Here is a 25159-nt window from a genome sequence, read left to right as displayed (position 1 = left end):
TTGGTAACTTAAATTATCATTCATTAATTTCTTAATAAATTAATTTTTTTGAATTTAATATAATAAAACATTTATTTTTAAAAAAAGATTAAACTTAAATTTGACTGTTGGATACTTTTATTTTAAACTTTGAAAGTTTACCAACCTTCTAAAAACAAATTCTCTACTTCTTTTTAGTTGTTGACAGCGTACACGCAAAAATGGTAAGGATAAATCTTTTAATATCTTTCTAATAAATTATCATCTAAACATACAAAAAGCATTTTTGGCTTAAAAATTACTCTAATTTTCAATCTTATTGTTGATTTTAATGGAATTTTAACAAAAATGTTTTTTTGGTTGAGGTTATGTTTTGACTTAACCTTACTTTATCATTTGCATAATTATTAAATTTTTGTTTTTAGGCAAAGCTAAAGTGTTCGGAACTTAGGACGAAGGACAAAAAGGACCTTCAAAAACAATTAACCGACCTTAAGACCGAATTAACAAATCTTCGTGTCGCTAAAGTTACTGGAGGAGCTCCTTCAAAATTATCCAAGATGTAAGTAAGAACAATTTATATAATTATATTGGTTAATTTGTTATTGTTATAGTCGTTCTGTGCGAAAAGCAATTGCCCGTGTGATGATTGTTATGCACACAAAACAAAAGGAGAATGTAAAGAAATATTATAAAGATAAGAAATACAAGCCTTTGGACATCAGACCAAAAAAGACGCGTGCTATGAGAAGGGCTTTATCTCAGCATGAATTACGCATTAAAACAGCCAAGGAAATCCGTAAAAAATCCATTTATCCACCAAGGAAATTTGCGTTGAAAGCATAAGTTTGTTATAATAAACAATAAAAAAAATATTTAAAATATGTTGATGGGTTTTATTTAACTTCAGTTGGTGTCTATATTAAAAAGCTATTTTTTACAATATTATCGCCATTAAACTCTGTTTTGGGTTATGTTACTCCTTTTACTATGAGGAGTGACATAAAAATACAATAGTATATCACTCCAGTTAATTTATTTAAGAAAACTAAATCAACCATAAATCTGAAAGAAATAATACATTTAATTGATTTGAATACAATAAATTAAATTTAACAAAATCATGATTATGTACTCAAAAGTTGAACTTAAGTACATAAACAGAACATAATGGAATTAAATGTGCTAATGTATTTTGTGCTTTATGTAAATAAAAATGTATATTTAGTAATACCGTTTGTAGCTCTACATCTAAGTAGCTAACATATTTGTATATAGACAGTTTAATAAAAATATTTCTAATTTTAAATAATTTTTGGCACAACTTATATTAACAGTAATTATTTTTGAATAATTTTACATCAAGTATAATTTACTAAGTGATTAGTACCAATTTTAAATTGATAAATTAAAAAGAAATCATTAAATATAATTTGCTGCTGATTTGATAGCTTTGTAGTAAAAAATACTTTCAATTTAAAAAAGGTAATTTTAATTTAATTTCTTTTGTACTGGCCAGTAGAAATTTATCTTAAATTTGTACAATTTATAAAAAAACATTACAAAAAAAAAGGTATTATTAATAACTGGTCCATAAAAACGAATCTATATAATTACAGTCTTTTTTTCCGACTTTGATAGTGGTTTTAATCAACTAATAATATTAATACTACATTTTCTGTTATCTAATATTCCATAAATGGAGTGATGTCATTGATAGAGCCCATTTCTCTTAAGACAAGATCATCACAGCCTCTTTAAATTATTATAATTGGTTATTTATGGAATGGTAACTTGTTTATTTTGAGCGACTTTGGCACATTTTTATTTAAATTATAGTAAGACCCAAATTATTAGAAATTGTTTGTTGCAACAAAAATAATCAGGGTCTCACTTTTTATAACAAACCACTTTGAATTAAATCAATTAACTAATTAAAAATTAATTCTTCATACACCTCATTCTTAATTATGTTACAATTTTCGTCTTTTTAATCATGTAAACAATAACAGTATTTTCTTAAATTTGGTTGTGTATCCACAATACACCTAGCTTGATCTCCGTACATATTAATCCTACTAACATCACTTAATTTCAAATTGTAATCGTTCGTTGTGACGGGATGTGTTATGCTAGCTTCGTAAATTCCATCACCGGGTGTAGTTTTTACTTTTATTTGATACATTTCTGTTAAAACTTTCGTTGAGCCAGATAAATTTGGGGCGAAACCATCTCGATCACTAGTTTGTTTAAACTTCATTAATTTATCGTTTGCTTTTAATTTAGTAACACTCATCACATCTGAAACGGTAAGTTCCGCACAAATATCTCTATTTTCATTAGTATAACCATTTACAGTATCCAAGAAAGCTTTTATTAAAAGCGGAACTACTTCATCATTTGGGTTTAAATCGTCCCAATCTAAACAAGCACACCAATGTGGTTCAATGTAAGCATTAGCGCAAGTGCGAGTTTCAGAAATCTAAAAATTAATTAATTAAACTACGTTAAAACTAAATTCTAAATTAGTCTTACGCTACTAAATAACGATAAAGATCGATTTGATAAATTTCCTTTTATTGGGCTAGTTTTCTCTAAAATATCATGTAAAGTTGAGTGTATGTCGAAAGGGGTTGTTAAAACATGGAGATTAGATACAAAAGTATCATAAAGATCTTTGTGCGTTGTTTTAAACCATGGTGGGAATCTAAATGAAAAAAACGGCATCCTTTCTTCAAGTTTTCCCTGCAAAGTATTTCGAATATCCGCAAATCTATGACCATGATCTGCCATAACGATTAAAATTGTGTTATTTAAAGCACCACTTTCGTTTAAATCGCGGAAAAAGTCTACGATATCTTCATCGGCGATTCCAACTAAATTGTAATCATCATGGGAAAGTTCGCCATGAAAACCGAATAGAAATTTCGGTTTTTCTTTGTAAACCGAGAAAAACTAAAAATATTGAATTTGATTAATTAATTTTTAAGTTATATTAATATTTAATTTTTTATTTAAATAAAATTAAATAAGATAAGAAAGGGAGATACCCATGACGAAGTGGAGGGAGTACTATATGGGGTTACTGGGGGGAGTAAGGAAAGACGGGTAGAGGAGTTGGTAAGGGGGGAACAAGAAGATGAGAAAACAGAGGAGAAGGCAGCCGGAGAAGATAGGGTCCAAATGGGTGGAGGCAACGGTGGAGACGAGGGAGAGGTTGTGGATGGCGTTGAGCAAGCTATGGAAGGGAGAAGTCCCTTGTACAAAAAGGGAAGGAAAGATACAGTGGGGAGTTATAGGGGTTGGGTACTGCTTACGAGACTGGAAAAAGAGATAGAGGACAGGGAGCTCCTGCCAGATGGTCAGGCAGGGTTTAGAAAGGAAGCGATAGACAATGTTTATACAGTGTGACCCGTTTGAAAGCGGAGCACCCTCGTAAAATCTGTATTTATTACCTGATTTCAACAAATTTTGTTTTTGAATTGTAGAGCGTAAGAAACTCTACCTTAGGTCAAAGAGTCATATTTTTTTTGAAAAACTTTATTTCACTTTTTAGGTGCAAAAAATGAAGAAATCATATTAGGAAATATTTTACAAAAAATTTGAGTACACCACTGCATTAAGCGCCGTTTGAAATGGGTATATACCAAATTTCATCAAAAATGGTTACAAATTAACACCGTTCAATGATCACTGTATATTGAAATACCTGGTGGATAGAGAACTGGATCGAAAGGGAGGCAACCTTTATGCTCTATTAATAGATTGAAAGGCTTCGTTTGACAGAGTAGATAGAGAGAAATTATGGGAGGAGATGGAAAGAAAAGGGAGAACAACAAGGAGGGAGGAGATATTAAAATGTTGGCGAATAAGTTAGTGGACAGATTTGGGGATGGGGCGAGAGGATTTTTGGGAAAGATGTGGGTAAAAGGAAATTAATGTTTGAGAGCTTGATAAAAAGCGTAATGATGTATGGGGTGGAGATATGGAGATGGAAGCAGCAAGGACTCTTACAGGATGTGCAGACCAGGTACTGGAGGTGAGTGTTGGGGTTCGCTAGGGAGAGTTTTGAGGAGGGGGTGGAAGGTGAGAGCATTGTAAAATCTTGGGGAAGTGCTACAGACAGATTGAGGCAAGTAAGGGGCGTTATGGGTAGCGAGAACGGGAGGAATACTACAGATTGATGGGGTATTCAACAGAAGAAGTGAATAGGAAAAGAAAAGAGATATGGAAACAACTGGAGAGCAAGGACAGGGATGTGTGAATGCAAGAGAGAAGGACGGCGATAAGAAAAAGCAGGTACAATCCAAAATATAATGAAATTGGGGTAGAGGGGCTACCAAAGTACCTGATGACTACTAACTGATGAGATTTAAGTGGGGGAATGAAGAAAGGGCCAACAGATATTGCATGGAAGATGAGGAGAGGAGGTGCAGGTTGTGTGGAGAGGGCTGGGAGTCTCTACACCATCTACTGGTGGAGTGTGGTGAGATGAGAGAGGAAAGGAGGAATACTACAGATTGATGGGGTATTCAACAGAAGAAGTGAATAGGAAAAGAAAAGAGATATGGAAACAACTGGAGAGCAAGGACAGGGATGTGTGAATGCAAGAGACAAGGACGGCGATAAGAAAAAGCAGGTACAATCCAAAATATAATGAAATTGGGATAGAGGGGCTACTAAAGTACCTGATGACTACTAACTGATGAGATTTAAGTGTGGGAATGAAGAAAGGGCCAACAGATATTGCATGGAAGATGAGGAGAGGAGGTGCAGGTTGTGTGGAGAGGGCTGGGAGTCTCTACACCATCTACTGGTGGAGTGTAGTGAGATGAGAGAGGAAGGGAGGAATACTACAGATTGATGGGGTATTCAACAGAAGAAGTGAATAGCAAAAGAAAAGAGATATGCAAACAACTGGAGAGCAAGAACAGGGATGTGTGAATGCAAGAGAGAAGGACGACGATAAGAAAAAGCAGGTACAATCCAAAATATAATGAAATTAGGGTAGAGGGGCTACCAAAGTACCTGATGATTACTAACTGATGAGGTTTAAGTGTGGGAATGAAGAAAGAGCCAACAGATATTGGATGGAAGATGAGGAGAGGAGGTGCAGGCTGTGTGGAGAGGGCTGGGAGTCTCTACACCATCTACTGGTGGAGTGTAGTGAGATGAGAGAGGAAGGGAGGAATACTACAGATTGATGGGGTATTCAACAGAAGAAGTGAATAGGAAAAGAAAAGAGATATGGAAACAACTGGAGAGCAAAGACAGGGATGTGTGAATGCAAGAGAGAAGGACGGCGATAAGAAAAAGCAGATACAATCCAAAATATAATGAAATTGGGGTAGAGGGGCTACCAAAGTACCTGATGACTACTAACTGATGAGGTTTAAGTGTGGGAATGAAGAAAGAGCCAACAGATATTGGATGGAAGATGAGGAGAGGAGGTGCAGGCTGTGTGGAGAGGGCTGGGAGTCTCTACACCATCTACTGGTGGAGTGTAGTGAGATGAGAGAAGAGGTGGTGGATTGGAGACAGGTGTTGGGGGAGAAGGCGAAGGGAAGGAGATGAATGGGGAGGTGATGGCAGCAAGGGTACATAAGGTGATAGGGAGAGGCTGGAGAAAAGGGTAGGATTTTGATTAATTATGGATAATGTTGTTCTTTTTTGTAAGATGAGACAATAAATTATTATTATTAATATTTACATTTTTGATATGGTTCAACATAACTTTATGTCTTGGAATTTCACCATCGCATAAACGTTTCCATTTGGAGTAATATGAATTACTTGCTAAGTAATATGGTCTCATATAATGATCTGTTGGTTGTTTCTACAAAATAAAAAAAAATAAACAAATTAAATCCTTTGAGTCATACAAATATATCTTATCAATATGTAGAAAGCATTAACTTCCCACCTTAAATCCATTCAACCGATATGTGTAAGTCCCAGTACTAGGTAAATCCTCGAAAAAGGCAGTAACATATCCATTTTTGCTGTAATCGTACCAAATAAACGGATAAACGTCGACATATTGTGTATTTAAGTATCGTTTCCTAACATCAGGCAATTCCAGTTCGGTGAAGCCTGTTAAAATAGGTGTTAAAGCCTGTGGTGTACCATCACCTACAATATTATAACTAAATCGAAATTAAAAAAGAAATTTTTGATTAGATTAAAGTACAAAAATACAGTTAAGGTGTTAAATTACCCTTCTAAAACGTGTGCGCCTAATACATCTACAAGATATTTATAACTTAATGGAAGTTTTCTAATAAATGTGTTTCTAGACACTGAATCAAGTCCAAACATTAAGACGTTCATTTTTAGCCCGTTTTTAGGGGTGTAATTCCATCCAGTTCGTTGTAAAATTTCTGGATCCGCACGAATAGCTGTTTTTATTGAAGACCATTCATTCGAATTTGAATTACATTGAATTTTTACCTTTTAATAAAAAGAAGTGCTACAAGCACTAATTATTACTTAATAATGTCATATTTACCACATCGCTATTTCTTAGTTTGTATTTATCTTCACTAATATGATATTCATGCGCATCTCTAACATTGTGATCACTTACTCGTTTTAAATCTGTAAATTTACACTTAACCCCATCCATCATGGAATTAATAGAATCTTTGATGAAACATTCGGAATCCTGTTAAATAAGAAATTATCTTGTTAACATCATTTTGTTTAAATTAGGACTTTTTTATTCACCTCACAAAGAACCCAGTCTGGATTATCAGTGTTTAAACAAGAAATTTTTGGAACCTCTTTAACGAATTTCATCATTTCGGGTGAATTAATAGGAAGAACAGGTTGCTTGCATACAAATTTATTATCTTCAGCAAAAATTGCCTTTTCCATAAGAACCCTAAATTTTTTTTGGTATTAATCAATTAATTAGTCAAGTTAATCTTCCTTAAAACTTACACTCTTTCATTTTTTAATACTTCATCTTCCACAGTAAACATTTGGGTATAAACGATATACAAACAACATATTGCTAAAAAGATTATTATTAACTTGAGTGCCGAATGGCGAAATATTTTCAACATTATTTAAGTTCAATTTAAAAACATAGATGTTAGGTTATAATTAATTAATAAAACGGGGTTTTCTTGTAAGTCACCGTTAGATTTAGAAGTGACAAAATGGAATTGAGCTACGAACCCGAATCTTATCGCTTATCATTTTTATCGCTAAACATGTTTTTTTGACTATATAGTTTGTTTACTTGTTGAGTTTATTGGTTACTAGGTATTGGTGTTTTGAAGGTTGGTAATTAGATTAAATTGCTTAAAATATGTTTATTTTACTTAAATTATTCTTAATTTAAATTGTATGAGTTTTATTATTAAAAATTGATTTTATTATTTCATAAAAAGAAATGGAATAAATTGAATTAGAATAATATTTAAAATTAATTTAAAGGGGTTGTCACTTTGACGTGCTTTGACGTTTGAAGTGTCAATTTCATGTTATAGGTTAAGAAAACATATTGTAATTATTTGATATTTTTATTGTACTTATTGTTAAATATGGAATTTTATTATTTAAAACTGTTTTTTGATTTATAACATTTAAGTTATAATAAATCACATTTTTTTATGAATTTATAAAATTAAAATGCATTATATTAAATTAATATTGCATGATTTAAATGCATATCATTTCATTAAAACCACATTTAATTTTTTCTTGGTAATATATAAGTAATGATACTTTATGGTCTCTGTCCGGAAGATATTTAATACCTTTAATCCAATATTACCTTTACCGGCTTTTAATACTGTGAAGGAAATATTTTGTGCAGTTGAAATGTAATTTTGTTTCATTTTATACCCATATCTGTAAACTTTTGATAATGAATAAATATATCGATACAAAATTATGTGTATGCGATGTTGATAATAAATTAAAAACGATTCCTTTAGAGGAAGTTTCTTGTCATGAATCAACTGGTGATTGTTGGATGGTTATTTGTGATAAAGTTTATGATGTTACCAATTTTTTAAAGCAGGTAAAGCTTTTTAAATAAATTAAATGTTTCAAATATTAAAATGTTGTTGTTGTTTTCTATTTAATTATTTTTTTAGCATCCAGGTGGTGAAGATTTATTAATGGAACATGCAGGTAGAGATGCAACTTTTGCATTTCAGGGAGCTGTACACTCAGATTTAGCAGAACAGATGTTAAAAGAATACTTAATCGGGGAATTACCATTAGATCAGCGTCTATACCAAAAATAAATTAAGCAATTTTTTAACTGACAAAAAATATTATTGATTTCTAAAAAAGGACATTGTTTTCAATCCATTTGCGTCTTTTACTTTATCTTTTACATTATTGTTGATTACTCAACATTCAATTTGCTGAAAAGATTCCTATTTTTACTTTATTTTTATTGTTGAGTAATAAATTCATCGAATTGAGTAATAAATAAAAGGTTAGAATAAAAAGTTGAGATTATTTTCTGTTCTAATCAACCTCTAAAAGAGTTTCAAGTTCAATGCCACACTCTTATCAAGCGGTAACATAAATATTAAGCGTGTAATCCATCGTTACTAGGCATTTTTATTCAGCTATTCTTGTTTTATTGCAAAATATGTATTAAGAAATGGACAAAGAGGCCGAACAATATTTTACGTTTTATTCTAACATATTTCTGACGCAAGTAAATCCAATATTGACGCAGATACTATAATAAAATAGATTTTTTCAGTTAACTTAAAAATATTGAAGAAAACCTGTGCAAATTATCTTTACGATGTCGATATTATTGTTGTACTTGTAAAATTGAACTTTATTTCAGTCTATATGTTTCTGTTTTGAATGAAGATAATATCTTTTATCCATACTCAACTCCCTGGCTCAAAAATGCTCATATTGATAGCAACTTTTATAAGCAATTAATTCATTTTTAAGGGAAATTTCATATTTATTATATTCTTTACAAATTTTTTTTGCGTTTGTTATACAAATTTTGATTTCTTAGAAGATATGTTAAAATTGATAAAAACTTTTTTAAATACCAAACATAACCAAAAACAGATAATTGTTTTCAAAATAAGTAGGAATGAGAGACTAAATTATCTTAGCAAATTACGTGGAAATATCTTCCGATTTGGATCTTTTATCAGTTCATTTATCTTGAGTCTTTTGATTCTAGGCTTCTAAATTTTGATAAGTTAATTGGAGGTAGCTGCAAGTCTTAGGATTCTGTGGGAAGAACACTATTAGATGAAAGATGACTTTTTTTACTAAAATATGGTTTATGGGAACTAAAAGTAGATAAACTCAATCCTGGAAACCCCAGATCAAATCACCTACTCTGACTAGGACGAAAAGTTTTTAGGTTCAGTAATATTGCTCAAAAAATTTGGAGCATGGAAAAGTTCAAATACTTCTAATGTAGAAGGAAGAGTTTATTTGCAGTTTTAAACAGTGAATGTTTTAGTCCCATATGTTAAAACTGGTTAAATCTAAATCTATTCTTTTGGAGATCATATTCGGGTTACTTAATTGGCGTTTTGAGCTGCGATTATAGAAACGTCCAAATATGAAAAAAATGCGGCTTTAACAAAGCCGTATAAGTTAACACGTATTTAAAAGATTTAATTTAATAAAGATAATAACATTAATATCAAAGAGAGAGAGGAATTATTTAGAAATGCTAAATTAACAGAAAAAGATGATAATTAAACGTTTATCTACATCCGGTTAAACCTTTAAATTTACAATATAATTGAATGAAATGAAACTTTTTTGTTGTCTCTATTGCGAAAGATTTTATTTTCGAATGTTTATGCTTCCCAATTTTTTTAAATGTTGCAATAAAAGTCGGGCGTTGTCCAGAGATAATAAAATATTTTTAGATTCGCAATTTAAGAAATTTATGTGGAAAATTAATAGGGTATTAATGTATTAAATTAAACAATGATGATTTCTTAAAAACGTGTTTATTAATACTGTTCTTATACCCAAATAAAATTATCGTTTACACAATTTATAGAAATAAATAGGATAAAAAAATAATTTCGAACGAATAAATCATCACTCGGGGATATCCGACAACTTAAATCCATTAACCGTCCTAAATATCCTTTCAGAAATAGGTAAATCTCCAATATAATATTTTTCAAGCATTTCCACGGCAGATTTACTATGTCCAGTTCCTCTAAACGCAATCGTAGCGTCTTTTCCGGCGTTCTCAATCAATACTTCCCATCCACCAGGATGCTAAGAAAATTGATTTTATTAATAATATTAATTTTTTATAATTAATTTAATTACCTCCATTATAAAATCGGTTAAATCATATACCCGATCGTAAATTATCACCCAACAATCATCAATATCATCGTGACTAGCAACTTCTTTCAGTGTAAAAATTTTCTTTCGTCCACCACCTTCCCGAGGAATTCTTCCCGCGGGAATCGTATTATTCCAAAATTGAAACGGTTCAAACACTTCAGATATTAACTCCATGACGATCGTAACAAAAATATTAGAGTAACACGATAAGTGTCTTACTTAAATACACATTCGTTCATTTGTGACGCGTTCACAAAAATTGTGAAAGATCCAGCTTTGAGTTGATTTTCTGAATTCGATAAATATATTAAAGACCATCACGTGTATACTCGTCTAGTCAATTTAAAGAGGTCATCGGTATCATTTTATTTCCATAAAATAGTTAAAAAAATGTTCATTTAAAAGATAAACTTCACTTTAAGAAATAACCATTTAAATTTTATTGATTTAAAATTATTGTATTAATATAATAATTAATTGTTTAAAAAGAGATGAAATTGTTGCATCATTTTATTATCAATTTTCGAAACACGCGATTAAATTTATTCAAGTTTGATGTAATTTGACAAACAAAGTGGGGGATACAATAAAATTGACCTTCTCCTAGATTGTAAACAAATAATTAGTGAGTTTAATGAACTTTTAGGCTTTGTAATAATTATTTTTTCTTCACAATTAATTAAGAATATTTTTAATTTAGTAAAGAAATTTGTTAATATTGATTTACATGTTTTAAATTAAAAATATTATGCGCTTATGCAACCAAATATACACCACGTTGGTAAAAAAAAATTTTTGATTTGATTTTGAATGATTTTTATATATATAACTTAAACCAATACAAAAATGATCTATACTTTCTAAAATAATCTAATTAATTCAAATTAATCTACAGCAAATTTATATTTTCCTCTCATTTGATTGGGTAATGGACATACTCCAGGACATGGTACTTGACCAGGAATTTGGCAAATACAAGATCGTTCGCACATGACCCCAAAGTTGGCTGGATTATCCTTTTTCTCTCGAGCTATTAATTCAGCTGCTAAAACTTCCGTCGTTTTTCCAACAACCTTAAGTAAATGACTAACAATCTCCTCTTTGGTTTTACCATGCACGTCAATCAACATTTCTTGTCCACTTTCTAAAACATCACCTTTTTAAACTAAATTAAAACAGCAAAAACAATTACCATAAAAACATCGTATAAATGGCGAAGGCGTTTTATTCTTAAAAGTACATATTTGTACATTGGGATTTTTATATTGGAGTTGTGGCAAGTACCAAAACACGAAGTCTCTAAACAGAAAAAAAATACATTTATAACAAATTTGTATTAAATCATCTTATTAAATTATTACTTCGTCCCTTGATGGTGCTCCCCAGCGGTGTTATAATTAACGGTAAATATCTTAATTTGATCCTTCAAAACTAATTTACCGGCTTCTAAATATTGCATAGTCCTACGAATAGGAGCTCTACCTTTCATAAACGGCATTTTATTTCGATTTTTTTAATGAAACTTGGCTTAAATTAGAAACATAACCTAAAAATTAATTCTAAACTGTCAATGTTGAGATTTGTTGTATAGAGGGCGTCTCAAAATTTTAATCACAATTTTAATACATAGATGGCGGCAAAATAACCTCAAAAATGAGTTCAAAAATATTTATTATCGAAGTTGTTCATATTTCATCAAAAAGTAGATTTTTTTGTTTATATTTATATCTAATCAGCTACAGAATAAAATAAATAAATACTTCACAAGGATGAGAACACTGTTGGAGGTAAAAACTTTGATAAATCTTTAATTTAAAATGATTTCTGATTATCTCTTTGTTTTATGCCGATTATAAGGCTTGTGGTTCCTTTCATGTCGCTTAAAATTGTTCTTGTACTTTATATTATTAGAAGAGGTGGTGATAGGTTGCTGTTTGTTCTGTTGAAATTGAGATATTACAGGAGATTCTGTTGCTACAGTCTTATTTATGACTAATTCGCTGTTTTGGGAGTGTTCCATCAATTTTAATTTAGCCTCAATCGCTTGGATTTGTGTTTGACGATCAGTTTTCTTTTCCGGTTTAGACATAGCTAAAGCTGGGATATTTAAATCAACTTTCGGTTTATCCATATCATCCTTAAATTGTAATTTATTATCAAAACTTTATTAAATAATTTGAAATTGATGTTATTTACCGTATTCACACTGTTAGCCCAAGTAACAATAATCTTCTTTAAACCAACGGCTACGTTATGCAAGTTTGTAATGGCAGTTTGAGCATCGCTTTTATTTACGTAGGTGACAAATGCGTATCCTCTAGGTTGGCCAGCAAGTGGACCCGAACGGTGGAATAGAAGATCAAACTTTTCGATTTCACCATGTTTTTGCAGCAATTTTAAAAGTTGATACCAGTAAAAAGAAAAATCCGCATAAGTTTTATTTAATACACTCAAGATAGTTTTACTTACTCACTTATTCTCTGGTCCAAGTTACCTATCCACAGCCGTTTATCATCTTGACTTGATGTTACTACTTTTTCCTTAAAAAAGCAAAGTTTATTTAAGAGTAATCATATTTTGTGGTGCCTTACTTCTTGTTTAGTTGTCATTTCACTATTTTTAGGTTATTTCGATATGGAAGAGTATTTTATTTCGAATTATTGTAAACGGAATACCACAAATTGAGTGTTTGTTATGGACACCTTGGAGTCTAAAAATGGAAACGTTCAATATTTTGGTGGAGATTGAGTCATTGGAGCTTTCTCTAACCAATAAAATTAAAGTTTTAGAGAAACTGCAAAATTGGTGCAGTTCTGTACTAAACATTTCTCAATCTAACTTCATAACCCCATCTATTGACGGATTTACTTAACTAACAAAATTTAAAAAATAAATAGACTAATTAATCATTTATTTATAAAAAAGTTATACATCAACAATTAAAAAATCATTGCTTTTCCCCAAATTCATAACCTTAATTACTTCATAAGTCAAATATGGAATAAATATAGTTAAAATTAAATAAATAAAATAAGGAATGGGTGCAGTATGACCAAAAGGATAAAACCAATACCCTCTCCTTGTAGCATCTCTTGTATGATGAGAAAAAAAAGCTGTTGATATAACAAAAGCGGCCCTCTGCAAATTTTGATCCTTGAAATAATAAGAAAGCAACAATAAATAGGCAGTTAGAACAATCGGAATGCTTGAGCAATGAAGAAAAGGTCGTTTATCCAAATTCGTTGCATTCTAAAACCAACATAACCAATTAAGACAACTAAATCACAAATATCCTCCAAACTTACTTTTAAATTAAATGATTTAGCAACAATGAAATGGTCTACATCGATTAATGATGCAATACAAGTACAAACAACGACTTCTAATAATGTATAAAATGAACTTCTGCTTCTTTGATTCACACAAACTATGAGCCAAGACAATCCTCCAACAACAGCATGGGTTGCGTTATCGAAAAAGGCTTTGTGAAGCTCCTTTTGTGATTGTTCAGCCAAGACATCTCCAAAAATTGATACTAAAACCACCAAAGAACTCAAATAAATGTTTTTATAAATTGGAGATCGTGAAAAACTCGTTAATAATTTTGAAAACAAACTCATTTTGCACACATGTTATCTATTTCATATAAACAGATGTTTTTGACGTGTCGTTAAAGTAGATTGCGATTTGGTGATATATGGGTTGTATAAGTTTTATAAATAATTTTATTGTGTATTTTCTTTGTTGTTTTTGTAATATTTATCTAAATCTACGATTAAATATAAAATGTAATGCGTAATTTAATCGATTAATTGACTCCCACACGCTCATTTTTAGTACCTTGGTGCCGTTTGGAACCATTTACCGATCTAACAACTTCTGCGCATCTGTCAATCTGACATTTTTTTACCTCCTCCTCAAAAATCACGTCCGGGGGCTTTTATTATTTTATTTTCTTTAACCATTATGGTAGATGATAAGGTAGAGATGAACAACGACAGCGATAACTACACAACGGCCAATCCAAATGATCCTAAAAACGTACAAGAATTAACTCAATATGTAAGCAAACAATAATGAAGTATCGAACATAACCTCAAAAAAAATTTTTATTCCAATTTTTTCTTTGTACTAGGTTCAGAGTTTATTACAAACGATACAAGATAAATTCCAAAACATGTCGGAGCAGATTCTTTCTAGGATTGATGAGATGGGGAATCGAATCGATGATTTAGAAAAGAATATCGGTGATTTAATGACTCAAGCTGGGGTTGATAGTACGGAAAAGTAGAAATGGTGTGAAAGTGATTGTGAATGTAGATTTTTTTGTTATGGATGTTATTTGATATAAGCACGGTGCAGGATGTATGCCAATTATTTAAAACGCACCATTTGAAAGAAAAAAAATCAAATCATTTTTTTGTTTTAGGTTTTAAGTTGTAATTTTTAATTTTTTTCATTTAATTTTTAAACCATTTTTATTGCATATCATGTGTTCATTTCATCCTGTAAGTTTTAAGTTTATCAAAAAAAAAAAATGTAATTCTTAATATTTAAAATAAAATATGCAATAATCATAATACAAAAAAATAAATTTATTCATCTATAATATAAAATTAAACATTCTTAAATTTTTAAGCTATTGAGGTGAAAACACCATCTCGACATTTGAGATGTTTGTCATATTCATATTGGAAATATTACCGGTTTCATCCATGGGCATTAATTCTGATTCTTGTTCACCTCTTTTAGCAGCTATAGTTTTTAATAAAGCTCTACCATTTTCTTTCGTCTAAAACAAAAATATTTAATAAATTCAAACATTCAAGAAGATATGACTTACTTGATCGATTTCTAACAATTTATTTGCATACATTTGAGCTTCATCATATTCTCCTTTGTTCATGTGGTAATGTGCCAAAAATTGGAGGGCCATACAAAATTCGCCTTGGTCTTCATAAGTCATTGAGTTTTTCAATTCGATTTTACCCACAAATTCAGCATAAGCTGCAGCAGCATTTACTTGATGATTCAACTTTACATATAACTTAGCCAATTTAACTAAAGCCATTCCTTCGATATCACCAAGGTTGCATGCTTTATAATAACATTTTAGGGCATATTCAATTTTGTCTAATTTTTCGTATGTCTCTCCTAAAGCCACCAACATTCGGCTATCAACCGGTCGTAAATGTTGGGCTTGTTTATAGTAATACATACAATAATAAGGCATTTTTAATATTTCATAAGTTTGTCCTAAACCGTACCAAGCACGATAATCTCGTTTATTAATTTCAATGGCGTGCCTATAACATTGAATCGCTGCGTTGGTATTTTTCATTTCCATGTATTCGTGCCCCATTAGAGTCCAAGCTGATAAATATTGTGGGTTTAATTTTAAAGCCCTTTGAAAGTACAAAACTGCTTTTGGATGATCTGAACGAATACTATAATAATTTCCGATAATACAACAAGTTTCAACGCGATATTTATCAATGGCCACTGCTGTGTGTGCCAAATAAGCTAAATCGCTTTTTAATTCTCTTACATAAAGCAAATTTGAGTAAGTGTCTAAATTATCTAAACGATAAGGATCATCTTTTATTAATTCTTTAAATGCTTCTATCGATTTTTCTAACTCTAAAACAAATTTATTAAAAATCTAGAATTTTTTTTTATATTTTAAGGTATAATTCAAGAATCATCATGTTGCTTAAAAATCGACCCCAATACTTTCTAATTCTAGATTTAATGTTAGTTGGCGCTAGTTGGCATAAGATATCACTATGTTGCATAATTTTATTGCACTAAAACTAGAACTAGAAAAATTCGAGTTTAGCCCTCTTGAGAGACGTGGGGCTAAACCCGAATATTTCTAGTTCAAGGTGTAGTGTTACTTCTAGTTTTAAATGTATTTAGCGTTAACTTGTGGTATATTTTTATTGAAAGAAAAGTAGAACTAACACTAAACCTAGAACCAGAATCATTCGGGTTCAGCCGTCATTAGAGAGGTGCGACTAAATCCGACTGTTTGTAGTTTTCGGTCTAATGCTAGTTCTAGTATTAACACAGAGTCTATTGACAAACAGTCTATCTAATGACAGGTAGTCGGTCGTTATGCATCGAAAACCTAAGAAAAACAAGGGTGTTTCATCCGTAAATATACGTGTTAAGTGAAAATAACCTTATCTGATTAAAGTTAAATTCGTAATCCATTCTACCAGTAATATCGTTAATTTCTTAACTTTCTGTACTTTGAACTGGTCGTTTATTAAAATATATTTATCTGACTAGTTTCAGCTTAAAAGCAATCTTCAGTGATAAAAGTCGAATAATTCAAGAAAATAACATTATAAAGTTTGATAAATTTAACTCCAGAATTATTTAATTCTAAAATTGAAATTTTGGCAAACGTTTTACAATATAAAAAGTGAAAGAAAAGTTTATTTTCTTGAATTATTCGATTGTTATCTCTGAAGATGGCTTTTAAGTTGAAACTAGTCAGATAAATATATTTTAATAAACGACCAGTTGAAAGTACAGAAAGTTGACATATTTTTGATATCAAATCTTTATTAAAATAACTTTACTTTTAAGTTTATCAGATTGATTTTTTGTGTGACTATAAAATAAACAATTTGTAGGTAAGGTTTAATAGGAAAATGTATAGTTAACATTGATTGTGACGTCACATCGAAACATTAATGTGATTTTTCGATATGTTCGACACTTTTCCGCGATTTCCTTTTATTTATAACATGTTTTTTTGGATCATTTCACATTAATTAAAAAAAATCGTCGATTTTTAACATGATGATTCTTGAATTTTTCCTATTTTAAAGTTAACCTCTTCTATTATGATGTACAATGGCAGTTTGTGCCATCAAAAACGAACTTTTATGAAAACCTTGATCATGCAAGTTACAATAAATTTCTAAACTCTCATCATTACACAAATGTTCTAAATAAGCGAAAGCAAGAAAAAAAGGTTTCATCCAATGGTTCGCAAAAGTCATTGACATTAATTTATTTTTATTTGGTATCATTTGAGCTAATTCTTGCCAAGCACTCCATAAAATTGGAGTTGCATTTACAGCTTCATTAAAAACATCGATAGCTGTGTTAGTTACTTCAAGACGTTTTAACACAACCCCATATAAATACAAACAATAACCATCCATCTTCTTGTCATAATAATCCGCTTTTAAATCTGCACATAAATTTTTTAATGCTGCATTATTCATCGGATCCGGTGGACAATGAGAATCGGTCATATTATCTAATTTCTTTTTTTCAATCGATAAATATCTAAAATTAAACAAATATAATTGGTGTTTATGCCTAATTTTAACGAATTCACCTAGAATAAAAATGTAAAAATCTTGTTCTTAAATTAACACAATTTTTGGTATAATGAGCACATCGATCGTATTCTTTTAAATCTAAATAAGATTTAGCCATAGCGTAAACATCGTATTCGTCGTCGTAAACGTTAGAAATTTGATTGTAATCTTCCGATGGTAGTTTTATATAAGATAAAGAAAAATTGAGTTCGGACAACCATTTCACAGAATGTATTAACCCCCGCTCCGAACATTCTTTAATTCCTTTAGCTAAATCAAGCTTCACTACATGCAAATCTAATTTGTCTACTGTTATATCCATTTTATTTCTCTACTTTGCTTTGAAATTTGTAGGTTAATTTTTAATTTTTAAGGTTAACATTTAGGTATGAAGTTAGCTGGAAGTGAATAAAATCAAATGGACAAAATGAATGACGTGAATTACAGATTATCTCAAATTGATTACATTTTTCATTAAAATTAATTAATTTTCTTAATATTTATAAATAAAATTAGCGAATGCTTTTTATTTTTTTGAAAAATTTTAAAGCAGTGTGACCACCCGTTTTTTGGTGACAAAGAGATACGACTGCGTGATTAAATTAATCAGTTTTATGAATTAAATTATTAAAAATTAATATTAATTAGTTAAAATATTGAAGCCGCAAACGCAATCGTAACGTAATTTCTGTGAATATTAATTAGTTATGATTTTTGTGTTTGTACTATTAAGACTTAAAATGACTTGATCCGTTTTCATAAGGATTGTAAGTAAAAGTTGGCGTCGATTCATTTTAAACTCTCTATATGTTAGAATTAATTAGGGAATTCTGTTGACAGGGAGCCATAACCTAGCTTTTGTCAAGACGTTGGGACGCGTGTTTTTGTACCAAATTTATACGCGTAAAACTGAACATTTAGTACAAAATATCGTTGCAATATGAAATTATACGCTTGGGTACACCTTCTACTATCGATAAAACATTCGTATTTAACTACATCTACTAATTTTGTTGCAGGGTGCAAACAGTTCTGGACAGCTTGGTTTGGGACAAAAGTGCGAAGCGGTTTTGGAGCCCACCGAAGTGGATTTGTCCAATTGTGGTCTTCAACCAGAGAATATAGTTTGTATAGCAGGCGGTTCTGGCCACGCGCTAATTTTAGATAACAATGGCCATATTTATTGTTGCGGCTTGAATACTAAAGGTCAACTTGGCATTTCTGATAGTAATGGTCGTTTTGAGGAGATTGAAATATTGAACGGTAGAAAAATTGCTCATGTGGCTTGCGGGTGGGATTTCAGTGCCGCATTATCTGATAACGGCAGGTTGTTTGTGTGGGGCGACAATTCTTACACTCAACTAGGACTCTCTAAGAGTATCACCTGTACTGGGATTCCGTCAATGTTACAAGTCTCCCAAAAACTGGCAACCGGCTTTAGTCATATTAGTTGTGGTTTACGTCACAGTGCTATGATTACTAAAGATCAATGTCTATTAGTTGCCGGAAGTGGATTGAAGGGACAACTTGGGTTAGGTGATAACATTAGTGACGACAATTATTTAAGTATATCGAAAGTTCCTGATTTGAAAGATGTAGAATCTGTTGCCTGTGGACAAAATCATACCATAGTGTTAACAGCCAATGGCACATTGTTGTCATGGGGCGAAAATAAGTTTGGTCAATTAGCAATTGATCCGGAAACAAAAAATTCTTTTGTACCATCCGAAGTTTTAACAAATGAGTCTTTTGAGAAGGTCTTTTCCGGATGGACTCACTCTGCCGCTTTAACAAAAACCGGCGAAATTTTTGTTTGGGGGAGAAATAATTACGGACAGTTGGGTTTCCAAAAGACTGTTGCACACAAGCCGGAAAAAATACCAAACTTCAAAGATGTAAAGCAATTGAGTTTAGGTTCTGAGCATTCTTTAGCTGTTACTAAAGATGGAAAGTTGTTCAGTTGGGGATGGAACGAACATGGAAGCTGTGGTACAGGTGATACTAACAATGTGATGAAACCCACCCAAGTGCTGGTTAATCGCAAAGTCAAATTGGCTTTTGCTTGTACTGGTCAATCTTTCGCCGTAGTAGAATAGCTGCAATTCATTTTTTTCTTGTCTTTATATTAATTTTTTTTTGATGAAAAATTCATTTGATACTATAATTAAGTGTATAAGTATTTTTTTAATTCTTAATTTAGTAACTGTATTTTTATAATAAAAAAAATAATGCACGAAAATATGTGTTTTTCTTAAATCCTCAATAAACATGTTTATCAATGAAGATTAAAAATTAACTCTTGAGATGATGCAAGACAATCCCAACCAATACTTCAAAGGCCGGCGATAAGATAGTATCTCTTAATATTTAAAGTAAACAAAATTATCTATATATTACAACATTAATACCAACATCTCACCAAAGAGGTTTTGATTCAAAATAAAAACTTACATTAAAGGTACTTACATGTTACATAGCGTTATTTAAATCACTCTTGCACACAAATTTTCATGGCTTCTCTTAAAACAAGTTCAAACACGTTCATTTTACCCAAAATATTGATGTTAGATTTTAATTTCTTCATAGTTATTAAATCCACTAAACAAAATACAAGAAATGATCTCAAACGTGTGTTAAACGATTATTTGGGGTTAAACCAAAGTTTCAATAGACTGAACATTGTGAACTTAACCTAGCAAGTACGCGGTAATTTACTCTAATAATGACTCATTCTGCGCAGCCATGCTTTTGCTTCAAATAAATGTTATCAAACTCTATAACAATGAAGAAATGAGTCAAGCTAAAAAAACGAAAGATTGATAATTTTTTTATTAGGAAATGTACTTGAAATAATAAGAAAAATATGATTTGAAGGTAATAATATTGGGGAAGGTTATGGATTTTGCGTACTCAGTTATCTTTACCAAGGTCAATGACCTTTCATGTAGAGAAAATGATGGCAAAGAACATAAATGTTACGTAATGTTGGGCCAGCTCAGAGTTGCTTACTAATGTTAATGGTTTTGAGATACTAACTTGAGATATAGAATATTGTGTAATGTCGCAAATCTAAAAAATAACATATGCTTATTTTAATTACGTTCCATGGAATGTTGCATAATGTTAAGGTCCAACACAATGACCTAAAATAATCTTAGATACTTTGCCCAAAAGAAGATGATTGGCAGAAAAGTAATTTTTTATTTCTTCAGCTTGCATTTGTGCATGCACCATATCTCCTTTGATTTAATATCGTTTTAATCATATCACTAAAAATTACGAGTTCTGCGAAAACCACGCTTCCGTTGCAGAAACGGTCTAGTATAAAAATAATGAATTACATATATTTGCTCAACGTTATAACTTACTTGTGTTAATGGGTGCAGAGAAGATGCTGCTCGTAGCAATGAACAAACCTTAAACTTTGCTATAATGATTCTTCATTAAACTTAAAAACTGTATTGTTTTGAATAATTTAATTAACAAACTCAACACACCTATAAAGTCGTTTTTATTACCTACCATTGTGTCCATTGTATCTAATGTTGCAGGTGGGGCAAATCTATCAAGTGAAAACTTTATTTTGTCAAAATCAAATAATTTCAAAAAAGTTCTTTATTTAAAGAATCGATATGACAGATTAGAAAAATCCTACGGCATAGAAACCTGGACCTTGACAGAAGCCACAACTAAAAATCTGAAAGTCTTTGAGATGTTGCTGTATAGACGAAAGTTCAAAATACCATGGATAGCTCATATATCATGTATACCACCAAACGCAGAAAACTGGAGAATCTGGGATTAGTCATGAGAAATCAACACCGATTTCCTGCTCCAATCTATAATGCAAGGAAAAGTCAAAGGAAAAAGGGGACTTAGCAGAAGAAGAATCTCGTGGCTGCGCAACCTTAACCTTAGAACTTGGTTTGTGACAACCATAGCAGCATTAAAAATTATACACTTGACCTAGAAGTAGAAAGTATCGTGTTTAGCCGTGCGTCTTCAGAATGTGTTAGTTCTAGTTTTACAATAGCACTATCACCAGAACTAACACTGGACCTAGAACTTGAATCATTTGGGTTTAGCCGTCTTGAGAGACGTGCGGCTAAATCCGAATGTTTCTAGTTCTTGGTCTAGTATTGCACTATCACTAGAACTAACACAAGACCTAGAACTAGAATCATTCGGCTTTAGCCGTCTTGAGAGACGTGCGGCTAAACCCGAATGTTTCTAGTTCTTGGTCCAGTGTTAGTTCTAGTATTGCACTAGCACTATCACTAGAACTACCACAAGACCTAGAATTAGAATCAATCCACTATCACTAAAACTAACAATAGACGTAGAACTAAAAACATTCGGGTTTAGTCGCAAGTCTCTAAAGACGGCTAAACCCGAATGTTTCTAGTTCTAAGTCTACTGTTAGTTCTAGTTTTAATTGTTATCCAGCGTTAGAATGTGATATATTTTTATTGAACGAAAAGTAGAAGTAACACCAGATCTAGAACGAGAAACATTCAGGTTTAGCCGTGCGTATCTTAAGACGGCCGAAAACTCAAGGTGATCATAAGGACGTACATTTTTTCCAAGCAATGCATCCCAATGCAGCTTCCTGATAAACTATCTAAGGGATTATTGCCATGGTTACAGCGGTTTTAAGCGCTCTCATTGGCTAAGAGCGCCAATTTATCTATCGGATAAATTTATCAAGAGGTGGTAAAAGTGGGCCTAACCTATGTTGCATTTTATGTGGGATAGAGCAAGTGCATAGTAGTTTCGTAACTATGGTTACTGCATTCATCTGTTGCGAGTTATATGAAATTAACTCTTTTAACGTCTCAATTCGTTTTTGAGAGAATAATTACACCAAATAACTTTCATGAATCATTTTCAATGCATCTTTGTTTGTTTTATAGTTTTTGTTGACTTTAAATATTGTTTTCTTGCAAAGAAAGACGAAGTCACAGTGTTTACTGATAAAACCTACACAATAAAATACTAACTGTTGTACACTGTGTTAATTAATTATCATACCCGACGTCATCATTGCAAGTATGCAACCAATACTGTGATATTGGTTGCATACTTGCAATGATACAAACAAGAACGTTTCTCATTGTGCTAAAGTGTTAAACAGGAAGCTTATTATTACACAAAGGAGTACATGATATACAAGTACCTCTCTTTAAATTTGTAACATACAATCACTTATCTCTTCAACAAAATTTATTGGTATTGTTTCGGTTATAAATGCATTTTTGTTATCAAAAATAAACGCATTAAATAAAATTTTATTTATTTTCTGTTATTAAAGCAGTTTATTATCAAACATTAATGAATCATGAAAAAATAAGTAAATGTGGTGTACAAAAAGAAAACGTGCATTTTTTTATTATGATTATTATTTATCAATAAGCAAATTAAATTATTAACTTTTTAAATCAAAAGGGTCTTATCCTTTCAAACTACTCATTCCAGCGCGCATAATTTCATCAACCAATAATAAATTACTAGCGATAACCGAACAAGAATTAATAATTTGCTTTTTGACAATATAATTATCATAAATTCCCGCGTCTTTGGGAACGATGGGTTCTCCAGAACTCAAATCAAGTCCAATCGGCTCGGCATTCAATTTCGACTCTTCTTGTAATTTCACAATGGTATCCTATACAACAAAAAAAAAATTAAAATAACATCAACTTAAATAAATCCAACACTAACCTGAGAATCATATCCGGAATTTGCAGCTAAAACTTTTGGAATAACCAAAAGCGCCTCTGCATAAGCAGCAACACCCAATCGAGATTTTCCTTTAATTGTGTCCTTAAATTCCATAAGTTCTTTATAAGCTGTTACTTCAAAAGCTCCAGCTCCAGGAACTAAAGCTCCATCTTCAATGGCGTTATTAACAGCTTTTAAACCATCACGAACCGCATCCTTAATAAGAGTTATGGTGTGTTTATTTGGACCTTTCATTAAAATAGTAACCGACTGAGGTGTTTTACAGTCTTCCACAAATGTGTATTTAGTTTCACCAAGAACATGCTCATACACAAGCCCGGCATAACCCAAATGAGACTCATTCATATCATCGAAATGGTTCATTGCAGTTCCCCCACAAGCTAAAGCTAAACGTTCCATATTACGACGTTTAGCACGGCGCAATGCCATGATTCCCTCTTTGGCTAACATGTCTAAACTCATTGGGTCAATTCCTTTTTGATTGATAACAACGAAACCTTTATCCGTTCCATTACATAATTTGCGTTTTAATTCAATAACTTTTTTTACTCTTTGATCGATAAATTCACGTTCAGCGTCAGCTAATTTTTCCCGTTCTTCGGCGGTTTTGTAAAAGAATCCCGAATTAACCTCACTTTTTTCATATTCCATACTAACGTTACAAGTTAAAATGTAGGCGTTTGTAATTTGCTTTGGCATATTCGGGTGACGCGAACCGTGATCTAACACCAACCCTTTAATTAATTGGGTGTGGATTTCAGTTTTATGCCTCATTTCCATTAACTCAACCATGTGTAAATCAACCGGCTTATTATCAGTTTTAATATTTAATACGGCATCTACGCAAACGTCAGTTAAAAGATCGGCTAATTTCGGGTGAACTTTCGTTCTCAAACTAGTCCTAGCGACGTCAATTAAATTTTCGCGAGACGCTGTTATTGGAATTTTTATTTTATCGAGAACTTCGAGGGTTTTTGCGCGAGCTTTATCGAAACCTTCGACTAAAAGGCGGGGGTGGAGACCGTCGGATATATAAATATCAGCTTGTTTTAGGAGCTCCCCGATAATTAAAACTATTGAGGTGGTGCCATCTCCGGTGGTGTCGTCTTGAGCCGTTGAAGCGCGGGCGATTAATGAAGCTGTCGGATGTTGAATTTGCATTTCATGAAGGAGTACATTACCGTCTTTCGTTATCTTTATGTCCCCAGCACCAGAAACCAACCTATTTTAAATATAAACGAATTTGATGAAGCTAATTACCGGTATACATAACCTTAAAGTTAACATAACCTATAAAAATTAATGAATTGTTTTTATTTAATGAATTTGAAGTAATTTATAGCAAATTACGTTAAGAAATGATAGATAAAGCGTTAATTTATGATTAATATATGTAAATTTAAAGGAAAAATAAATCATGTGGTTCCTTACATTTTCATGGTTCCTTTCGGTCCCAAATTTGATTTCATTACATCTTGGATACCTTTTGCAGCTGAGATGTTGACGGCAAGGGCCGCTGCGGCTCTCGCGACCTCGGCTTTTGGATTTAAGAGACTTATTGCTGCCATTTCGATTTATTTTCAGAGAAAATTCGAGAAAAAGTAGAAAGACCCACCTAATACACGAGATTAAATGACAGGAATGAAAGTGCGATGAAGTGTTAATAGATGGCGGTATTAATAAATCGTAATTGTTTAATTTAATTAAATATGAATATAAATTCTTTTTTATTTAATTATTAACTGATTTATTTTATGATGTAATTTTTT

General features: G+C 31.6%; 11 protein-coding genes across 13 annotated transcripts; 4 read left to right on the top strand and 7 right to left on the bottom strand.

Moving 5' to 3' along the window:
* Nucleotides 1-111: 111 nt before the first annotated feature.
* LOC111424780 (Ribosomal protein L35) lies at nucleotides 112-863 on the top strand. Its single transcript, XM_023058460.2, has 3 exons — nucleotides 112-203; nucleotides 405-541; nucleotides 594-863. The coding sequence occupies exons 1-3, from the start codon at nucleotides 201-203 to the stop codon at nucleotides 823-825; spliced, it is 372 nt and encodes a 123-aa protein (XP_022914228.1). The 5' UTR covers nucleotides 112-200; the 3' UTR covers nucleotides 826-863.
* LOC111424779 (uncharacterized) lies at nucleotides 850-7263 on the bottom strand. 2 transcript variants are annotated; one of them, XM_023058459.2, is made up of 9 exons: nucleotides 7162-7263; nucleotides 6922-6994; nucleotides 6706-6862; nucleotides 6488-6643; nucleotides 6197-6429; nucleotides 5903-6125; nucleotides 5690-5815; nucleotides 2515-2934; nucleotides 850-2461 (listed from the first exon to the last, which is right to left on the bottom strand). In XM_023058459.2, exons 2-9 carry the CDS (start codon nucleotides 6960-6962, stop codon nucleotides 1970-1972), a joined length of 1848 nt encoding a protein of 615 aa, XP_022914227.2. In that variant the 5' UTR covers nucleotides 6963-6994; nucleotides 7162-7263; the 3' UTR covers nucleotides 850-1969. The 2 variants fall into 2 exon arrangements, with proteins under 2 accessions (XP_022914227.2, XP_022914226.2); XM_023058458.2 differs by having other exon boundaries at nucleotides 6922-7253.
* On the top strand, nucleotides 7195-8442 carry LOC111424878 (cytochrome b5-like). The gene is made up of 2 exons (XM_023058595.2): nucleotides 7195-8011; nucleotides 8088-8442. The coding sequence occupies exons 1-2, from the start codon at nucleotides 7856-7858 to the stop codon at nucleotides 8238-8240; spliced, it is 309 nt and encodes a 102-aa protein (XP_022914363.2). The 5' UTR covers nucleotides 7195-7855; the 3' UTR covers nucleotides 8241-8442.
* Nucleotides 8443-9931: 1489 nt separating this feature from the next.
* Nucleotides 9932-10668, bottom strand: LOC111424854 (cytochrome b5-like). The gene is made up of 2 exons (XM_023058548.2): nucleotides 10285-10668; nucleotides 9932-10230 (listed from the first exon to the last, which is right to left on the bottom strand). The coding sequence occupies exons 1-2, from the start codon at nucleotides 10477-10479 to the stop codon at nucleotides 10045-10047; spliced, it is 381 nt and encodes a 126-aa protein (XP_022914316.1). The 5' UTR covers nucleotides 10480-10668; the 3' UTR covers nucleotides 9932-10044.
* A 53-nt stretch (nucleotides 10669-10721) lies between these two features.
* LOC111424832 (mitochondrial ribosomal protein S25) lies at nucleotides 10722-11913 on the bottom strand. Its single transcript, XM_023058526.2, has 3 exons — nucleotides 11667-11913; nucleotides 11498-11604; nucleotides 10722-11449 (listed from the first exon to the last, which is right to left on the bottom strand). The coding sequence occupies exons 1-3, from the start codon at nucleotides 11801-11803 to the stop codon at nucleotides 11190-11192; spliced, it is 504 nt and encodes a 167-aa protein (XP_022914294.1). The 5' UTR covers nucleotides 11804-11913; the 3' UTR covers nucleotides 10722-11189.
* A 46-nt stretch (nucleotides 11914-11959) lies between these two features.
* On the bottom strand, nucleotides 11960-13060 carry LOC111424831 (probable RNA-binding protein 18). The gene is made up of 4 exons (XM_023058525.2): nucleotides 12897-13060; nucleotides 12775-12845; nucleotides 12502-12715; nucleotides 11960-12442 (listed from the first exon to the last, which is right to left on the bottom strand). The coding sequence occupies exons 1-4, from the start codon at nucleotides 12912-12914 to the stop codon at nucleotides 12134-12136; spliced, it is 612 nt and encodes a 203-aa protein (XP_022914293.1). The 5' UTR covers nucleotides 12915-13060; the 3' UTR covers nucleotides 11960-12133.
* Nucleotides 13061-13199: 139 nt separating this feature from the next.
* On the bottom strand, nucleotides 13200-14245 carry LOC111424807 (transmembrane protein 267; the record flags this gene model as incomplete). Its single annotated transcript, XM_023058494.2, has 3 exons — nucleotides 13200-13554; nucleotides 13611-13840; nucleotides 14146-14245. Coding segments are annotated over 3 exons (654 nt in total), but the record flags the coding sequence as incomplete, so codon positions are not given.
* LOC111424694 (heat shock factor-binding protein 1) lies at nucleotides 14178-14899 on the top strand. The gene is made up of 2 exons (XM_023058324.2): nucleotides 14178-14367; nucleotides 14441-14899. The coding sequence occupies exons 1-2, from the start codon at nucleotides 14272-14274 to the stop codon at nucleotides 14594-14596; spliced, it is 252 nt and encodes an 83-aa protein (XP_022914092.1). The 5' UTR covers nucleotides 14178-14271; the 3' UTR covers nucleotides 14597-14899.
* On the bottom strand, nucleotides 14880-20435 carry LOC111424692 (cell division cycle protein 23). Of its 2 annotated transcripts, XM_023058321.2 has the most exons (5): nucleotides 20115-20435; nucleotides 17666-18046; nucleotides 17153-17613; nucleotides 15149-15945; nucleotides 14880-15097 (listed from the first exon to the last, which is right to left on the bottom strand). In XM_023058321.2, exons 2-5 carry the CDS (start codon nucleotides 17968-17970, stop codon nucleotides 14945-14947), a joined length of 1716 nt encoding a protein of 571 aa, XP_022914089.1. In that variant the 5' UTR covers nucleotides 17971-18046; nucleotides 20115-20435; the 3' UTR covers nucleotides 14880-14944. The 2 variants fall into 2 exon arrangements, with proteins under 2 accessions (XP_022914089.1, XP_022914090.1); XM_023058322.2 differs by lacking the exon at nucleotides 17666-18046 and having other exon boundaries at nucleotides 20115-20431.
* On the top strand, nucleotides 18343-19887 carry LOC111424693 (secretion-regulating guanine nucleotide exchange factor). Its single transcript, XM_023058323.2, has 3 exons — nucleotides 18343-18415; nucleotides 18489-18606; nucleotides 18668-19887. Exons 2-3 carry the CDS (start codon nucleotides 18589-18591, stop codon nucleotides 19742-19744), a joined length of 1095 nt encoding a protein of 364 aa, XP_022914091.1. The 5' UTR covers nucleotides 18343-18415; nucleotides 18489-18588; the 3' UTR covers nucleotides 19745-19887.
* Nucleotides 20436-22924: 2489 nt separating the features above from the next.
* Nucleotides 22925-25050, bottom strand: LOC111424885 (chaperonin containing TCP1 subunit 6). Its single transcript, XM_023058609.2, has 3 exons — nucleotides 24822-25050; nucleotides 23370-24612; nucleotides 22925-23313 (listed from the first exon to the last, which is right to left on the bottom strand). Exons 1-3 carry the CDS (start codon nucleotides 24956-24958, stop codon nucleotides 23098-23100), a joined length of 1596 nt encoding a protein of 531 aa, XP_022914377.1. The 5' UTR covers nucleotides 24959-25050; the 3' UTR covers nucleotides 22925-23097.
* Between the last annotated feature and the right edge of the window lie 109 nt (nucleotides 25051-25159).

This window comes from Onthophagus taurus, chromosome 6 (genome assembly GCF_036711975.1).
Source record: "Onthophagus taurus isolate NC chromosome 6, IU_Otau_3.0, whole genome shotgun sequence".
Taxonomy (NCBI): Eukaryota; Metazoa; Arthropoda; class Insecta; order Coleoptera; family Scarabaeidae; genus Onthophagus; species Onthophagus taurus.
The sequence above is the reverse complement of the archived record's forward strand: the minus strand, read 5'-3'. Positions and strand labels throughout refer to the sequence as shown.